Genomic DNA, 18,120 nt, shown 5'->3' on the forward strand with positions numbered 1-18,120 from the left:
GCGTCCACAATTTGCTGCAATTTCTTGCTGGTCTTGGACGGAGCTGTTCCAAGTATGGTGCATCCTGATAAAATGCTTTTATGGTGTATCTGTAGAGGTCGATGAGAGTTAGAGGGGGTGTGCCAAACTTCCTAAGCCTTCTAAGGAAGTAGAGGCATTGGTGTACTTTCTTGGTTGTTGCTTCTATATGGGTGGTTCAGGAAAAGTTGTGGGAGATATTGACTCAGAGGAAGTTGTTGAAGATATTGACTCAGAAGTTTTCACCCATCTCTACTTCGGCACCGTCAATGCAAACTGAGGTATGTGTACCGCTTTTCTTCATGAAGTCAATCATTAACTCCTTTGTCTTGCAGACATTGAGGGAAAGAGTGTTGTCTTAAGGACACAAGGTTCTCAAACTCCTTCCTGTACTCCGTCGCATCATTGTTTGATATCCGGCCCACAATGGTGGTGTTGTCTGAATTTGTAAATTGAATTAGATTTGTACGTGGCTGCACAGTCGTAGGTGTACAAGGAGTAAAGAAGGGGGCTGAGAACACAGCCTTGCAGAGCACCAGTGTTGAGGAATTCTTGGAGGGTGATTTGTCCCCTATCCTCACTGATTGGGGTCTGTTGGTCAGGAAGTCGGGGATCGTTATTCGTTATTGCCTAGCTGTCGTCCATCTGAGGAAATGCCATCAATCTGAAACATAATTCTGGCTCTCTCCACGATAGTGCCTGACTTTTTTATTTATTTATTTATTATGTTCTGTATCATAACAATTTGCCTTTGCGTTGTTTGGTTTTAATTCTGTTGATGTATTGACAATGTGAAGCATCGGCCCTGAGATTTGATTCAGTGTGACAATGGAGGAGGCTGTTATGAGCTGTGAAGCATGAATTAACTGGTTACCCAGACAACCACCAGAGTTTGACTGAGCGTTTCTATCCCTAGTGGCTGCATTTGTCAGTGGTTGGATATTTGGGGGACGTAGGGTGTGTCTGATGACGGTTAGAAAGTTAGAAAGAAATAGGTGCAGGAGTAGGTCATTCGGCCCTTCGAGCCAACACCGCCATTCAATACGATCATGGCTGAGCATCTAAAATCAGTACCTCGTTCCTGCTTTTCCCCCATATCCCTTGATTCCTTATGTGTATGAAAGAACTGCAGATGCTGGTTTAAATCGAAGGTAGACTCAAAACGCTGGAGTAACTCAGCGGGGCAGGCAGCATCTCTGGAGAGAAGGAATGGGTGACGTTTCGGGTTGTGACGATTTCTGATTGAAGAAGGGTCTCGACCCAAAACGTCACCCATTCCTTCTCTCCAGAGATGCTGCCTGCCCCGCTGAGTTACTCCAGCATTTAGTGTCTCAGAATGTCGGTGTAGCCACTGCACAGCTTCCGGGGGGAAGGACTATATTCTAGGGGGCTGCTGTCTCTCTACACTGAGAACACAAGGAAATAGGAGCAGAGGTATTGCTAACATCTGCAATTTAATTTTATTGTTCATTTGTGCAGTGTTTAAGAACATAAAAAAACAGAGGCAGTAACTCCAGAGACGCTGCCTGTCCCGCTGGGTTACTCCAGCATTTTGTGTCTACCTTCCCTTAATTCCTTTAGCCCCAAGAGCTAAATCTAACTCTCTCTTGAAAACATCCAGTGAATTGGCCTCCACTGCCTTCTGTGGCAGAGAATTCCACACATTCGTAACTCTCTGGGTGAAAAAGATTATCCTCATCTCAGTCCTAAATGGCCTACCCATTATTCTTAAACTGTGACCCCTGATTCTGGACTCCCCCAACATCGGGAACATTTTTCCTGCATCTAGCCTATCCAACCCCTTAAGAATTTGATATGTTTCTATAAGATCCCCTATCATCCTTCTAAATTCTGGTTATCAGTGGGGATGATGGATGATGCGTACAATTAGCCAGAAAAAGCAGCATACCGGAGGACTGGGAGAAATTCTGGGACTGGCAGAAATTCAGAGACCAGCAGAGGAGGACAAAGGGCTTAATTAGGAAAGGAAAAATAGATTATGAAAGAAAACTGTCAGGAAACATAAAAACTGACTGCAAAAGTTTTTATAGATATGTGAAAAGAAAGAGATTAGTTAAAACAAATGTAGGTCCCTTGCAGTCAGAAACGGGTGAGTTGATCATGGGGAACAAGGATATGGCGGACCAATTGAATAACTACTTTGGTTCCGTCTTCACTAAGGAAGACATAAATAATCTGCCGGAAATAGCAAGGGACCGCGGGTCAAAGGAGTTGGAGGAATTGAGTGAAATCCAGGTTAGCTGGGAAGTGGTGTTGGGTAAATTGAATGGATTAAAGGCCGATAAATCCCCAGGGCCAGATAGGCTGCATCCCAGAGTACTTAAGGAAGTAGCTCCAGAAATAGTGGATGCATTAGTAATAATCTTTCAAAACTCTTTAGATTCTGGAGTAGTTCCTGAGGATTGGCGGGTAGCAAACGTAACCCCACTTTTTAAGAAGGGAGGGAGAGAGAAAACGGGGAATTACAGACCAGTTAGTCTAACATCGGTAGTGAGGAAACTACTAGAGTCAGTTATTAAAGGTGGGATAGCAGCACATTTGGAAAGTGGTGAAATCATTGGACAAAGTCAGCATGGATTTACAAATGGTAAATCATGTCTGACGAATCTTATAGAATTTTTCGAGGATGTAACTAGTAGTGTGGATAGGGGAGAACCAGTGGATGTGGTGTATCTGGACTTCCAGAAGGCTTTCGACAAGATCCCACATAAGAGATTAGTATACAAACTTAAAGCACACGGCATTGAGGGTTCAGTATTGATGTGGATAGAGAACTGGCTGGCAAACAGGAAGCAAAGAGTAGGAGTAAACGGGTCCTTTTCACAATGGCAGGCAGTGACTAGTGGGGTACCGCAAGGCTCAGTGCTGGGACCCCAGCTATTTACAATATATATTAATGATCTGGATGAGGGAATTGAAGGCAATATCTCCAAGTTTGCGGATGACACTAAGCTGGGGGACAGTGTTAGCTGTGAGGAGGATGCTAGGAGACTGCAAGGTGACTTGGATAGGCTGGGTGAGTGGGCAAATGTTTGGCAGATGCAGTATAATGTGGATAAATGTGAGGTTATCCATTTTGGTGGCAAAAACAGGAAAGCAGACTATTATCTAAATGGTGTCCGACTAGGAAAAGGGGAGATGCAGCGAGACCTGGGTGTCATGGTACACCAGTCATTGAAAGTAGGCATGCAGGTGCAGCAGGCAGTGAAGAAAGCGAATGGTATGTTAGCTTTCATAGCAAAAGGATTTGAGTATAGGAGCAGGGAGGTTCTACTGCAGTTGTACAGGGTCTTGGTGAGACCACACCTGGAGTATTGCGTACAGTTTTGGTCTCCAAATCTGAGGAAGGACATTATTGCCCTAGAGGGAGTGCAGAGAAGGTTCACCAGACTGATTCCTGTGATGTCAGGACTGTCTTATGAAGAAAGACTGGATAGACTTGGTTTATACTCTCTGGAATTTAGGAGATTGAGAGGGAATCTTATAGAAACTTATAAAATTCTTAAGGGGTTGGACAGGCTAGATGCAGGAAGATTGCTCCCGATGTTGGGGAAGTCCAGGACAAGGGGTCACAGCTTAAGGATAAGGGGGAAATCCTTTAAAACCGAGATGAGAAGAACTTTTTTCACACAGAGAGTGGTGAATCTCTGGAACTCTCTGCCACAGAGGGTAGTCGAGGCCAGTTCATTGGCTATATTTAAGAGGGAGTTAGATGTGGCCCTTGTGGCTAAGGGGATCAGAGGGTATGGAGAGAAGGCAGGTACGGGATACTGAGTTGGATGATCAGCCATGATCATATTGAATGGCGGTGCAGGCTCGAAGGGCCGAATGGCCTACTCCTGCACCTAATTTCTATGTTTCTATGAGGAATGAACAGGTTGTGGGCTGTTTCTGAGCATTGCAGAAACACCTCTCTGGCTCCTGAGCCGCAGACAGTTCTCGGGTTACATTACTCAAGGACTCAACCTTTCTTGCCTATGTTCAGCTGCCATAGGCTGGGGAAGATGACATAGATGGAGCAGATTTCAACCTCATGGCTGTGACCAAAAACCCACATCCATGGAACAAATTGGCCTGCCCTTGCTCTACCTCAATTTAAACTGGATGTGTTCAAGTTCAAGGTGGACTTAATTGAGTGCGGCATGTAGTAGAGTTGCTGCCTTACAGCATCAGGGACCTGGGTTCAATCCTGACCACGGGTGCTGTCTGTACGGAGTTTGCAAGTTCTCCCTGTGACCACGTGGGTTTTCTATGAGTGCTCCAGTTTCCGTCCACATTCCAAAGATGTAGGTTAATTGGCTTCTGTAAATTGTCCCTAGTGTGTAGGATAGAACTAGTGTACAGGTGATCGCTGGTTGGTACGGACTCGATGGGCCAAAGAGCATGTTTCCACGCTGCATCTCTAAACTAAACCAATGAAAGCACACTCATCTTGGTGCAGACTTTTGAATATTTTGATGGGTAACAATGAAATATAATAATTTTTTACTAATGTCAGTATGCATTTGAGATTTCCAATATCTGCAGCATTTTACCTTTGCTTTAGCCATTTGTGGCCTCTTGGAAAAAGCTTGTGACATTCACAATAAATCAAACCCATTGCATCACTTTCATTCATCAAATTTGAATTAAGCTTGATGGCTATGAATGCCTGTGATCACCCGAGTGAAAATTCAGCTCCCAATTTCCGGCCTTAGGACCACAAAGTTGTGAAGTGCAGACTAAATGGTTCCTTCTTCTCAGTGAGTGACGGGGAAGTTAATTCTGCTGGACATTTCTACAGAGTGTTAGTGTGGTGATCTGAATTAATCCGCTGATTTAAAAAAATAAAAGCTACCTAATTATGCATTTGTGCAGTTCGAAACCTGCTAATTGTATTGTGAACTGGAAACTTGGCAACTGCTTATTTTGATCACACTACATCAAACGAATTCAGCAGTCAGAAGCATGGAAATGAGAATGCAAATTATTTTAGGAAACAGGAGCTTAATAAGCCATCGGGAGGTTGACACCAACCAAATCTGTAGAAGGGAGGAGAATGGAGGATGCAATTGTCATCTACTATTAACAACGGTTACAAACAAGACCTTTCCCAATGCTGTTGATGTTATAAGATATCAGATTTCTGTATTTAAATGGCAGTATCCTTAATATAATTCTTTAATAAAAACATTCATTTATAATTGCCTTATACTAAAACTATTTCATGATAAAAATGAAAATCAAACTAATGAGGGTTGCAAACATAGAACATAGATTATTTCTCATTTCATGGATGCTGCCAAATCAGCTTTTTCTGATTTTGTTTTCCGATTAAATTAATGCCATTTCTGAAATGAGGGTCATAGAGTCATAGAGTAATTCAGCATGGAAACAGGCTCTTCAGTCCATTCATCCATGCTGACCAAGTTGCTCACTTGAACTTGTCCCAATTACTTGTTAAAAAAGACACAAGTTGCTGGAGTACCTCAGTGGATCAGGTAACATATCTGAAGAACATAACAAGGAGTAATTCGAGTTGGGACCTTTTCTTCTGAAGAGTTCCGACCTGAAATCTCACCTATTATGAATGGCAGGCAGTGACTATTGGGGTACCACAAGGCTCGGTGCTGGGACCGCAGCTATTTACAATATACATTTACAATATACATGGAAGGGATTCAATGCATATGACACTCCAGCCATCCCAGGAATTAACCTTGTAAACCTACGCTGCACTCCCTCAATAGCAAGAAGGTCCTTCCTCAAATTAGGGGACCAAAATTGCACACAATACTCCAGGTGTGGTTTCACTAGGGCCCTGTACAACTGCAGAAGGACCTCCTTGCTCCTATACTCGACTCCTTTTGTCATAAAGGCCAACATGCCATTCGTTTTCTTCACTGCCTGCTGTACCTGCATGCTTACTTTCATAGACTGATGAACAAGGACCCCCAGATCCCGTTGTATTTCCCCTTTTGCAAACTTGATGCCATTTAGATAGTAATCTGCCTTCCTGTTTTTGATACCAAAGTGGATAACCTCACATTTATCCATATTAGTTACTTGAATTTAAATTCCCGGTTGCTATGGTGGCTTTCAAACTCTAGTTTCTAGGACTGGATGGTAGTGTATTTGGTAGAGATGTTGCTACAGAGCTTCAGAGATCTGGGTTCGATCCTAATCTCCAGTGTTGTCTATGTGGAGTTTCCCCATTCTTCCTGATTCCCAAGGGTGCAGTGGAGCGAGTGGGGGGACGGGGGGGACTGATCGGGATGTAGAGAGAGTAGAATGGGATAAATGTAAGTGGATACTTATTGGTTGGTGCATAATCAATGGCCTTGAGGCATGGTGGCGCAGAGGTAGAGATGCTGCCTTACAATGCCAGAGACCCTGGTTCGATCCTAACTCAAGGTGCTATCTGTACAGAGTTTGGGCTTTCTGCCTGTGATCTGCGTGGTTTTTATTTCCTCCCATGCTCCCTAGGCAAAGTTTGGAGGTTAATTGACTTGGTAAAATTGTAAATAGTCCTTCGTGTAAATGTGCTGGAACCGCCTACAGGTGGAGACGGTGGGCCAAAAGGCCTGTTTCCATGCTGAATCTCTAAAACTAAAACTTAACAATCTATTTGCCTGTTGTACGACTCTATCATTGATCCAGAACTTCATTGCCTTTGTGCTAATATATTTATTTTAATGGAACAATTGCCGATGTACAACTAGAAGTAAAAGGGTTTTAGATGACTAGGAAACTAGGTAAGATTGGATACGGTATAGTTTATCAATTTGCAGTATTTTCTATTTGTGGGAATAATTAGTTGATTTAAAAATATCGTACGTGTGATTAGATATCTGATGGTATAATTTACATGTAATTGTCGTCTCTTCTAAAAAAGAGGCATTTAGTGCAAATGAGCATGAGTGAACTTTTAAACACCATGTACCATGGTCTATGACATGACATATTGCCGTATTATAGCTGTGAAGGCTGGCAGCTCCCGTTGTCAACTGTCCAGTCTGAGTGATAGCATTAGCAGCAATAACAAGACTTGAGGGCATTCATTGAGCTGATGGGTTGTTACCTGTCAGCAATACGGGGTATTTATTGACCAGCAGCAGACTGACCAGGAAGGAATACCGTACGCTGTCTACTGTACGCACAAGACCTTCTTGAATATTTGGCTTCGATTTAGGAGGTCCGGAAATTATTGGATCAACAAGTCCTGCTAACTGCACTCCTGTTAATATTAAAAAGACCAAAAATTAGCATGGGTTAGGACAGACATTTTTCAGCTATAAATCAAACCAATTATTTACAGTCAAAACATGATGCCAAATAAATCTCCTCTGCCTGCATGTGATCACTATCCCTCAACTGCATATCCAGGCGCCTAACTAAAAGCCTCTTAATTGCCACTATCATATCTACCTCTAACACCACCCCTGGCAGCTCGTTCCAGGTAGCCCAGATGTCTCAGCAGCCATCAGGCTATAGAAATTACGATTCCAACTAAACTCTGAATGACAAACTGTCTTGGTTGGACTAAGGACAACGGGCTTTTCTTTGTTTTTGCACTATATTGGATTTTTAATTTATTTAACTTAATTTAGTTTATTTAATATGTTGTCTATCGCCTACTGTCTACGAAGCCATGTTGAGTATCCCTAATTAGCCCATTCTCTTCCAATTGTGAGCAAATCCCATGCCAAAGAATCCTGTCGAATAGCTTCCCTACCACTGATGTGAGGTTTACAACTTCCTGGATTATCTCTACCTCCCTTCTTTAACAACGGAACAACTTTGGCCATTCTCCAGTCCTCCAGGACTTGCCTGTGGCTAGAGAGGTGCAACAATCTTTATCAAGGCCTCTGCAATCTCCTCCCTTGTGTCTCTCAATAACCTGACAGATTCCATCGGGCCCTGGGGATTTGTACACTTTAATGCTCACGTAGAAACCCAACACCATTTCCTTTAAACTGCTGCAACATATTAGTATATACAACACTGACAATATGGACTTTCTCACCGCCTGGCCCCAGGTGGTCAAGATGGGGAGAAACCCTGAACCCCCAGGATTGCATCCTTAGCCCCCTACTGTACTCTCTGTACACACATGACTGTGTGGCCAGGTTCAGCTCCAACTCCATCATCAACTTTGATGAGGACATTTGTGGTGGTGGGCCTGGTCTCCGATAACGACGAGAAGGCCTACCGGGAGGAGGAAGCTGATCTGGCACTCTGGTGTCAGGACAACAGCCTCCTCTTGAATGTCACAAAAACTAAAGAGCTGATTGTGGACTTTAGAAGGGCTCAACATCCGAGGACGTACACGCCACTGGAGATAAACGGGACTACTGTGGATAGGGTGAGCAGCTTTAAATACCTGGGAGTCCACATCACAGAGGATCTGACGTGGACAACACACGCTGCCGCACTGGTGAGTGAGGCAAGGCAGCGCCTTTACCAACTCAGGCAGCTGAGGAAATACTCTCTGAGGATCCTTTAGTGCTTCTACTCTGGGGCTTTAGAAAGGATCTTGTCCAACAACATCTCAATCTGGTTTGGGAACAGCTCTGCCCAGGACAGGAAGGCTCTGCAGAGAGTAGTGCATTCGGCCGAACGCACTATGGGAACTACACTCACCCTCCTGCAGGACTTATACACCAGGAGGTGCAGATCCAATGCAAGCAACATAATGAGGGACCCCTACCACCCCAGCAACAGACTGTTCCAGCTACTACGGTCAGGCAAGCGCCTCCGCTGTCATGCTGTGAAAACAGAGAGAATGAGACGGAGTATCTTCCCACAGGCCATCAGGACTGTAAACTCTTATCTCACCAGGGACTAACTTACTGTTGTGTTGTGTCTATTTTTTTTCCTAAAATGTAAATAGTGGTTCTGTTCTATTCTGTTCTGTTGTTTTTGCACAATCTGCAGGCATTGCCACTTTCATTTCACGGAACATCTTGTATGTGTATGTGACAAATAAAGTTGACTTGACTCAAACCTTAAAATACGCTTATTTTTTTGTTTAAGGCCAAATTTACAACCTTTATGGTCATCCGAGGTTCCCTTACCTTGCCATTCTTATATTTCCTCCTTACTGGAACATGCTGGTCCTGAACTTTGATCAATTAGTGTACAAATATCTCCCACATGTCAGATGAGACTTGCCCCATAACAACCACTTCCAATTTACTCACCCTAGCTTCCGGCTAATAATGCTATAATCAGCCTTACCCCAATTTAGTGCCTTCCCCTCAGGTCCAGACTTTCATTATTCATAACTATCTTAAAACTTATGGAGCTGTGATCATTCTTCCCAAAATACTCTTCCACTGACATACCAGCCACGTGTGCATGCTTTTTTCCCAGAATGGTCCCTCCTCAAGTTGGACTGTTTCAGGAAACCCCTGATAAATTCTGCCCTAACTAAGCCTTTTGCACTGAGTGAAGTTAAAGTCAGTTAAAATCGCCCGCCACAACAACCCCGTTGCTCCTGTATCTTTCTGCAGAGCAATGTCTGGATCTAGACTGTGACAATGATCTCTAGACCATGCCACACATCCAGTCTGTCAAGCCCTGTTTGAATGTTGTACTTGTGAACAAGATCCTCCCTCAGACTGTTAAACAGCCGTACATAACCCATGGCCCAAGGGACAGACTGAACAGACAGAAGCTGGTTTGGCGTAGGGGGAGAAGGGTTATAAAATCAAACTGGATTTTATCACAATGCGCCAGATTTACATTTATGGTAAACTACATATTAACACCCCAATTATCACACACATATGTAGACACACATGCATGTCGAATCTAGTAATCTGGGTTCCAGTTACCTTTTGTAATAAGCGTCTGAGTAGATGGAACTAATTTGGCCCAGGCTTCAAATTTCCCAGTTTGCATATCCACAAAGTATTCAAAGACAGTGGGCTTCTCAGTTGGAAATTGAACCGCTGTAAAAAGATGGCAGTAGAATTAATCTCAGGAATGTATTATTCCCAGAGTCAAGCAATGTGGCTGCAGCCCCCACTACCACTTTAAAGAGACATTGAACAACTTCTCTCCACAGAAAATGTATAAATACCCGCGTATTTCTGTTTTCTTCTGCATCCTCTCTCTGAAACAGCCAGCACCCTTTTCCTGTAAATGTGATGTCCTCGATGAATTCCCATTTAATCTGATTCCAGAGGTGAGTTTAACTTCAGTTATTCATGCTTCAGTGGGAATTTTCTTATACTCTTTTCAGGTTTCAGGTTTTCAATAAAGAAATGAGGAAGCAGGTTGCTGGCTGTCTGCGTGTGGCAATGTTAGAGTGCTGCTCAAATGCTGGTGACCATCACAAAGTGCAGAAGTAACTCGGCAGATTCTAGCAGCATGTTTGGAGGGTTGGATAGTGACATTTTGGGTCGGGAGCCTTCTTCAGACAGATTGTAGTAGGAGTGGAAATCTGAGAAAGAGGTGGGAGCTGCCCAGTCCATCATCGGCTCTGACCTTCCTTCCATCGAGGGGATTTATCGCAGTCGCTGCCTCAAAAAGGCTGGCAGTATCATCAAAGACCCACACCATCCTGGCCACACACTCATCTCCCTGCTACCTTCAGGTAGAAGGTACGGGAGCCTGAAGACTGCAACAACCAGGTTCAGGAATAGCTACTTCCCCACAGCCATCAGGCTATTAAACCTGGCTCGGACAAAACTCTGATTATTAATAACCACTTTCTGCTATTTGCACTTTATCAGTTTATTTATTCATGTGTGTATATATATTTATATCATGGTATATGGACACATTTATCTGTTTTGTAGTAAATGCCTACTATTTTCTGTGTGCTTAATTTCAAGAATTTCAAGCAAGAATTTCATTGTCCTATACAGGGACACATGACAATAAACTCACTTGAACTTGAGTGGGACAAAGGCTGGCAGGTGTACCCACTCCTATGTGCATCCATTTCCTCCACTAACTAACCTCCTTTCCCCCCCCCCACCCTGTCCCCTTCTAACTATTCCCTTCCTCTGGCTTTACTTTTAACTCCTCTTCTCTCCTTATCTGACACCTTTTTGTCTACTTTGTCCTTTGTCCACCCATCTGCCAATTAAACCCATCCACCCATCAATTCCCAGGCTTTGTCCCACCCCACCTCTTTTCCAGCTTACTACCCCCCGACTACAATGTCAGAAGAATAGTCCCAACCCAAAATGCTGCCTTTCCATTGCTTCCACAATTGCTGCCTGAGCCGCTAGGTTACTCCAGCATTTTGTGTTTTACTCAAGACTCCAGTATCTGTAGTTTCTCTCCTGGTAGCCATCAGGTTTAGCTGTGATTTCTTGCCCCCTCACCTGGTCAGTACCTGGTAGAAAAGCTGACTTCTAAAGTTTCGAGGACTCACATAGTGGTGTTTTCCCCTCGAACATCTTTTGGACGAAAGTGTTGAATTCCACTGTGAGCTTGTGAACCATGTCGTCTTTGCTTTGGACGCTGACTCCGATCAGGTCATCCTCGTCGTATTCATCCTCATGTTTCAAGCAGCCACCGACCGCCCAAATAAAGGCGAAGGCGTAGAGCTTTACCAGCAGTGCAGGCAGCTGTTGCGGTTGTTGCTGTATAAACCACTTTGTAGGCCTGCAGTTGCAGGGAACATCAATGGCAACATAATGATTAAAACATTTAAAAGGTCCATCATGGGTAGTGACCTCTCCACCATCGAAAGGGTCTATAGGATGCACAGCCTCTAAAGGGCAGTCAGCAGTATCAAGGACCAACCTGTTTCTGCATTGTATCTCTAAACTAAACTAAAGGCCTAGATCAGGTAAACAGAAACAATCTACTTCCCCTGGAGAGTGATTTGAATCAATGGTAGATACATTAATGAGGAGCCGGGAGATAATGATTTCACACAGTGCCTCAAGGGCCATGGAGCTGACTCTCTGAATGGGGGCTGAAGGAGAAACTCAGAGCACACTTTCATAATTGTTGGACAAACGTGATGACCCATGATCTGCACGGCCACTAATCCAGAGATGGCAAATTGTCAAAATACGTTTTTGGCCAGCATGGACCTGATGGGTTGAGTGGCCTCATGCCCTGTTGTAAATTCCTATGATTTGATGAATATGGTTCACCACCAATACCAGCGATCACCATTGACGCATCTTTAACATGACAACATTTCCAAAACCTTCCAATGGAAAAAATTGATATTTGCTGTAACAGGTATTTCCAGAACACAAATTGAATATAAAATGATTTATGGAACGAGCTACTGGAGGAGGTAGTTGAGGCTGCGACTATTGCAATGTTTAAGAAGCAGTTAGACCTGGATAGGACGGGTTTAGAGGCATATGGGTCAAATGCAGGCAGGTGGGACTTGTGTAGATGAGACATGTTGGTCGGTGTGGGCAGGTTGGGGCAATGGGCCTGTTTCCACACTGTATCTCTATGAACTAGGGTACTTCATTTTTATTACCTGGGTTGATTGATTATAACACAGTTTCAATCAGGAAATAGAGTGCCATTTAAAAGAAAGTGACAGAGAAAAGACAGTCGGGGAAAAAAATCAATGTTTGAAGAAAAGCTCTTTAAATGTAACCCTCTCCCAGTAATCTCTCAAAATCCCAGTTTGTCAGTCTCACCGCAGGAGGTCATTTTAAATTGACAAGCAATTGTTTCTAGTGACAAAAAAGACACAAAGCGATGGAATAACTCAGCAGGTCAGTCAGCATCTCTGAAGAACATGGATAAGTAACCTTTTGGGCCAGGGCCCCTTTTCAGACTTTGTGCCTTTTTAAAAAATAAACTAGCACTCACAGTTCCTTGTGTCTATACTTCTATTGAAATGTGTGCAATGATACTCTAATACGTAATGTAATATATGGCCTTTAGTATTTTGAGGCTTACAGGAACAAAAATAAACCTCTCTATAATTACAAAACTCTGATCTTGGTTGTGTGTGTGTGTTTGTTTGTTCATAATCACATCTTCTTGAAAAGACGACATGTTAACGGTACAATTTTTACTTATTCCGGTAGAGATTTATCCCTTGGAGTCCAAAATCGCCTTATCTGAAAAATTCATGCTTTATTTCTCGAGTTATTAATGAAAATATTCACAAATCTGAAAAAAACTTTGAAAAAAGTGTCTTTCGCTGATGACATCCCAATGGATCTACACGCTGTGTTCCACGTGAGGGAAGAACGAGCTCTCGGGTCGGGTCCGTCTCAGGTCGGGTCCCTCTCTCCCCCCTCCTCCCCCCTCCTCCCCCTCCTCCCCCCTCCTCCCCCTCCTCCCCCCTCCTCCCCCCTCCTCCCCCCCTCCCTACTGATTGGCCACCCATATATTGCCTTCCACCAACACAAACTCATCCAAACCAATACTCCTCTCATCTTAATTCACCCTATCCTTTAGATCTGTTACCCTTGTGCTTATAGGCCTACATTGTTCAGCAGCACCTCGGTTTTGAAATTCTTATCTGTGATTGCAAATCGCTCTGTGGTTTCACCCTTACCCATCTCAATAATCTCCTGCACCCCTACTTCCTCTGAGGTATGTGCTCTCCTTCCATTTTGTCTTGTGAGAAAGAGCAGCAGGGTAATGGGGAAATAAAAGAGGGTGCTTGGCACCGGAGGGAAAGCATTGCTAGGTGCTGACATGCATTGGATGGACTGAATGGTTTCCTTTAGTGTCAGTCGGTAAGTAAGTACGTAACTGAGATCAAAGATCGGCCATGAGCTTGTTGAATATCAGAGCAGGCACAAAGGCCAGAAACCTTAGTCCTGTTTCCATTTCTTATGCTCTATGACTTGGTGCAATAAGTAGTCAGGCACAGCCCCAGGTGATAGGTGTTGCATAACTACCCCTCAGAAAGACAAAACAGGACTCTGTAAATCCTTACTTGGGTCCAGAGCTGGACTCCGTCTCTTGTCCACCAGGACCTTCCTCGATGCTGGTGACTGTGGAGGCCCTTTTGGGTTTTTGAATCTTTTCGGGAATAATGACTTCTTCTTCAGCGTCACCTTCTGAGGAGGGAAAGACATGAAAGATTAGTGCTCAGATTCTACTTATTCCATTTCTGAGGTGGTTGACGAGGCCAATGTAGGACCTACTGACCCTGCCCGGTGGGGAAGGGGGGAAATCAGGAGAGGCTTATTGGGATGGGAGTTGTTGTTGTGGAAATGGTGCATTCCTTGCACCACTTTCACTGAACTTCAAACTCCTGGGAATTAGTGTCACCCAGAATGCTCTATCTTTATTTTGAACAGTCATGAGTCGATGTGAATATGGTCTTATCCTCACTCTCATTACTCCAGCGAGGCTTCATCAGCTTGTATTCCCTCATTTAATCAAGGTCTTAATCATCCTTTTTATAAACAATCCCAGAATTGAGCTGCGCTTATACAAGTAACTCCTAATACTTCCTCACAATGAAAGGGCTGAAGGAAAATAATTTTACAGGCAAGTAAGCACCTTTTTGAGTTCCATTTACACTGAACTAAATGAAACATGATGAGAAATCCATGCTCAGCAATGTATCCATCTGTGATCTTGTGATGTTGTCTGTGAGATACATATCAGCCAGGACCTGGGGAGAATTTCCCTGGTTTTCTTCACGCTGATGCAGTGGGGAGATTTTTGTGCTACGAGAGAGAATTATTGTGGCAGTGTGGGACTATGCTGGACCATCATCTTGGATTATGCACCTGAGTGGGGTTTGAACCCATAACCTTCTGATTCAAGGCAAGGATCATTTCAACACATCCACGTCAGAAGAGGCACAGTCAGGGAGCATTTCCAGTAATGAGTGTGTAGCTGAACCTAGTGGTTAATCTGTGCATGCAGAACCCTCGTCAGAAGTCAGGACTGTCACGTAACATGGTTTTTTGCGGGGTTTTTAAGAGTTCGTAAGTTTGTTCAGTTGCTTGTGCTCTTCGCAACGACAAGAGCTTTATAATGTTTTCTCTCGACTAAGTGCTTGTGCAGTTCAAGTAACGTTTTGTCAATAAAACCGTTTGCTCTACCCGCTTGGTCTCGCTACAGTTGGTGACCCCGTCGATCAGAATGTTCTTTCGGATCCGCTACTATGGACGCAGCCACTAACCTCGACGCCAACCTAGTCCAGCAAAACAACTACAAGAGAACCATTGGAATCAGCACTTCAAGTGGTCTTACTTAGCACACAGGAACAGGCCTGTTCCCTCTGTGCAGATCATGATTCTGGTCCAACTAATGCCATCTGGGTGCACATCTTCTATAGCTTTCCATTCCCAGATTCTTCACGTCTGTCTGAATGCCTCTTAAATGAATGCTCGATTCCTCACCTCACCCTCGGCAGCACATTCCAGGCACCTACCACTCTCTGCGGATACAAACTTTCCCTGCACATCTGCTTTAACCTAAAACCTCCCATTTTAAAGCCATAATCCTGCAGGAGTGAGTATAGTCGCTACTACTGAGGAGAAGGTACTTGGGAAGCTGAAAGGTCTGAAGTCACCTGGACCAGATGGACTGCACCCTAGGGTTCTGAAGGAGGTAGATGTAGAGATTGAGGAAGCATTCAAGATTCAAGAATAACTGGAGACAGGAATGATTCAGGAGGACCGGAAAATCTCAAATGTAACAGCACTGTTTAGGAAGGGAGCAAGGGAAGAGAAAGGAAATTATAGGCCAGTTAGTTTGACTACTGTGATTGATAAAATATTAGAGTCCATTATTAAGGATGAGGTTACTTGGAAGCACATGATAAAATAGGTCAAAGTCAGCATGGTTTTGTTAAGGGGAAATCTTGCCTGACATCTGTTTGGAGTTTTTTGAGGAGGTAACAAGCAGGATATACAAAGGCCTGTCAGTGGGTGTTGGTCACTTGTATTTTCAGAAGCCATTTGATAAGATGCCACGCATGAGGCTGCTAAACAAGATAGGATCCCTTGGTATTAGAGAAGATTGGCTGACCGGCAGAAGGCAAAGAGTGTGAATAAAGGAGGTCTTTTTTGGTTGGCTGCAGGTGACTAGCGGTGTTCCGCAGGGATCAGTGTTGGGTCTGCTGCCTCACATGTTAAATATTAATAATCTAGATGAGGGAATTGATCACTTGTGGTCAAGTTTACAGACAATACAAAGATAGGTGGTGGGACAGGTAATGTTGAGGAAGCAGGGAGGTTGTAGAAGGACTTGGCAGGTTGGGAGAGTGGGCAAAGAAATGGCAAATGGAATACAGCATAGCAAAGTGAAAGGACATGCACTTTGGTAGACGGAATAAATGTGCTGACTGCTTTCTAAATAGGGAGAGGATTCAGAAATCGGAGGTGCAGGTTTCCCATTGTAGTAAGGAAGGCAAATGCAATGCCCTAGCATTCATTTTGAGGGGACTAGAAGCAAGCAAGGATAAGCGTATATCAGGCGCTAGTGAGGCCACATTTGGAATATTGTGAGCAGTTTGGGATCCCAAATCTCAGGAAGGATGTGGTGGCTTTGAAGAGGGTCCAGAGGTTTAAGAGAATTATCCCAGGGAGCATTTGAAGGCTATTGACCTGTACTCGCTGGTGTTTAGGATTAAGGGATCTCAATGAAACCTTCATTAAATGTAAGGCCAAGATAAAGTGGACGTGGAAAGGATTTTTCCAGTAATGGGAGAATCTAGAGGACCCAACCTCTGAATAAATGAAAGGATGAATGCTTTATTATCACATGTGACAAGTCACAGTAAAATTATTTATTTTGCATACCCATGGTATGCAAAGAGTCATCACACAAATGGAGCCGACAAAGTAACAAATTATTCTGCAGCAGGTCTTCCTTTGTTTCACCCCCCATCCTCTCCCCCTCCCTCACACCAGGTCCACCACTGCCCCACCTCCCAGCGGTTCCCCTTCAAAATGGAGATGAGGAGGAATTTCTTTAGCCGGAGGGTGATGAATCTGTGAAATTCATTGCCACAGATAGCTGTGGTGGCCAAGACATTGGGTATTGTTAAGACTGAGATTGGTAGGCTCTTGATTATGAAATACGTTAAAAGTTATGAGCAGAAGACAAGAGAACGTGGTGAGAGGGAAAGATAAATTAGCCATGATTGAATTGAAGAGTAGACTCGATGGACTGAATGGCCTATTTCTGCTCCCATGTCTTATGGTCTCTAGTCTTTGACATTTTCACCCTGGAAATAGACTGACTGACTACCCTATCATAATTTTAGAGACTTCTATCAGGTCACCCCACCATTCATTGCTTCAGAGAAAGCGTTCTAACTTTGTCTAACCTCTCCATACAACTAATACCCTCTAATCCAGGCAGTATCCTGGTGAATCTCTTTTGAAGCGAATGGCATGTTGGCTTTCATAACAAGAGGAGTTGAGTATAGGAGGAAAGAGGTCCTTCTGCAGTTGTACAGGGCCCTAGTGACACCACACCTGGAGTATTGTGTGCGGTTTTGGTCCTCTAATTTGAGGAAGGACATTCTTGCTATTGAGGGAGTGCAGCGTAGGTTCACAAGATTAATTCCAGGGATGGCAGGACTATCATATGCTGAGAGAATGGAGCGGCTGGGCTTGTATACTCTGGAATTTAGTAGGATGAGAGGGAATCTTATTGAAACATATAAGATTATTAAGGGTTTGGACATGCAAGAGGTAGGAAACATATTCCCGAGGTTGTGGGAGTCCAGAACCAGGGGCCACAGTTTAAGAATAAGGGGTATGGCATTTAGAATGGAGATGAGGAAACACATTTTCGCACAGAGTTGTGAGTCTGTGGAATTCTTTGTCTCAGAGGGCGGTGGAGGCCGTTTCTCTGGAGACTTTCAAGAGACAGCTTGATAGGGCTCTTAAAAATAGCGGAGTCAGGGGATATGGGGAGAAGCCAGGAATGGGATAATGATTTTGGATGATCAGCCATGATCACATTGAATGGTGGTGCTGGCTCGAAGGGCCGAATGGCCTACTCCTGCACCTATAGTCTATTGAACACTCTCCAAAGTCTTCACATTCTTCCTGTGTGACGTAGCAACCAAAGTTTTATAAAGCTGCAACGTGACTTTCAATTTAAAGCGGTAGAGTCATGATAGTGTGATGGGGTTAGAGATTGCATTGTCACTCTGGAACCTACTGCAAA

General features: G+C 43.9%; 1 protein-coding gene across 1 annotated transcript in view; it reads right to left on the reverse strand.

Annotated features, from left to right (window-relative positions):
• The window catches only part of dnah14 (dynein axonemal heavy chain 14), a 435,381-nt gene that overhangs the window by 139,327 nt on the left and 277,934 nt on the right, over positions 1-18,120 (reverse strand). Inside the window, 5 exon segments of the mRNA XM_033020484.1 lie at positions 7,100-7,255; positions 9,858-9,974; positions 11,411-11,643; positions 15,529-15,568; positions 15,809-15,876. Coding sequence (XP_032876375.1) covers positions 7,100-7,255; positions 9,858-9,974; positions 11,411-11,643; positions 15,529-15,568; positions 15,809-15,876 — 614 coding nt within the window.

The sequence above is a fragment of the Amblyraja radiata genome, chromosome 5 (genome assembly GCF_010909765.2).
Source record: "Amblyraja radiata isolate CabotCenter1 chromosome 5, sAmbRad1.1.pri, whole genome shotgun sequence".
Classification (NCBI taxonomy): Eukaryota; Metazoa; Chordata; class Chondrichthyes; order Rajiformes; family Rajidae; genus Amblyraja; species Amblyraja radiata.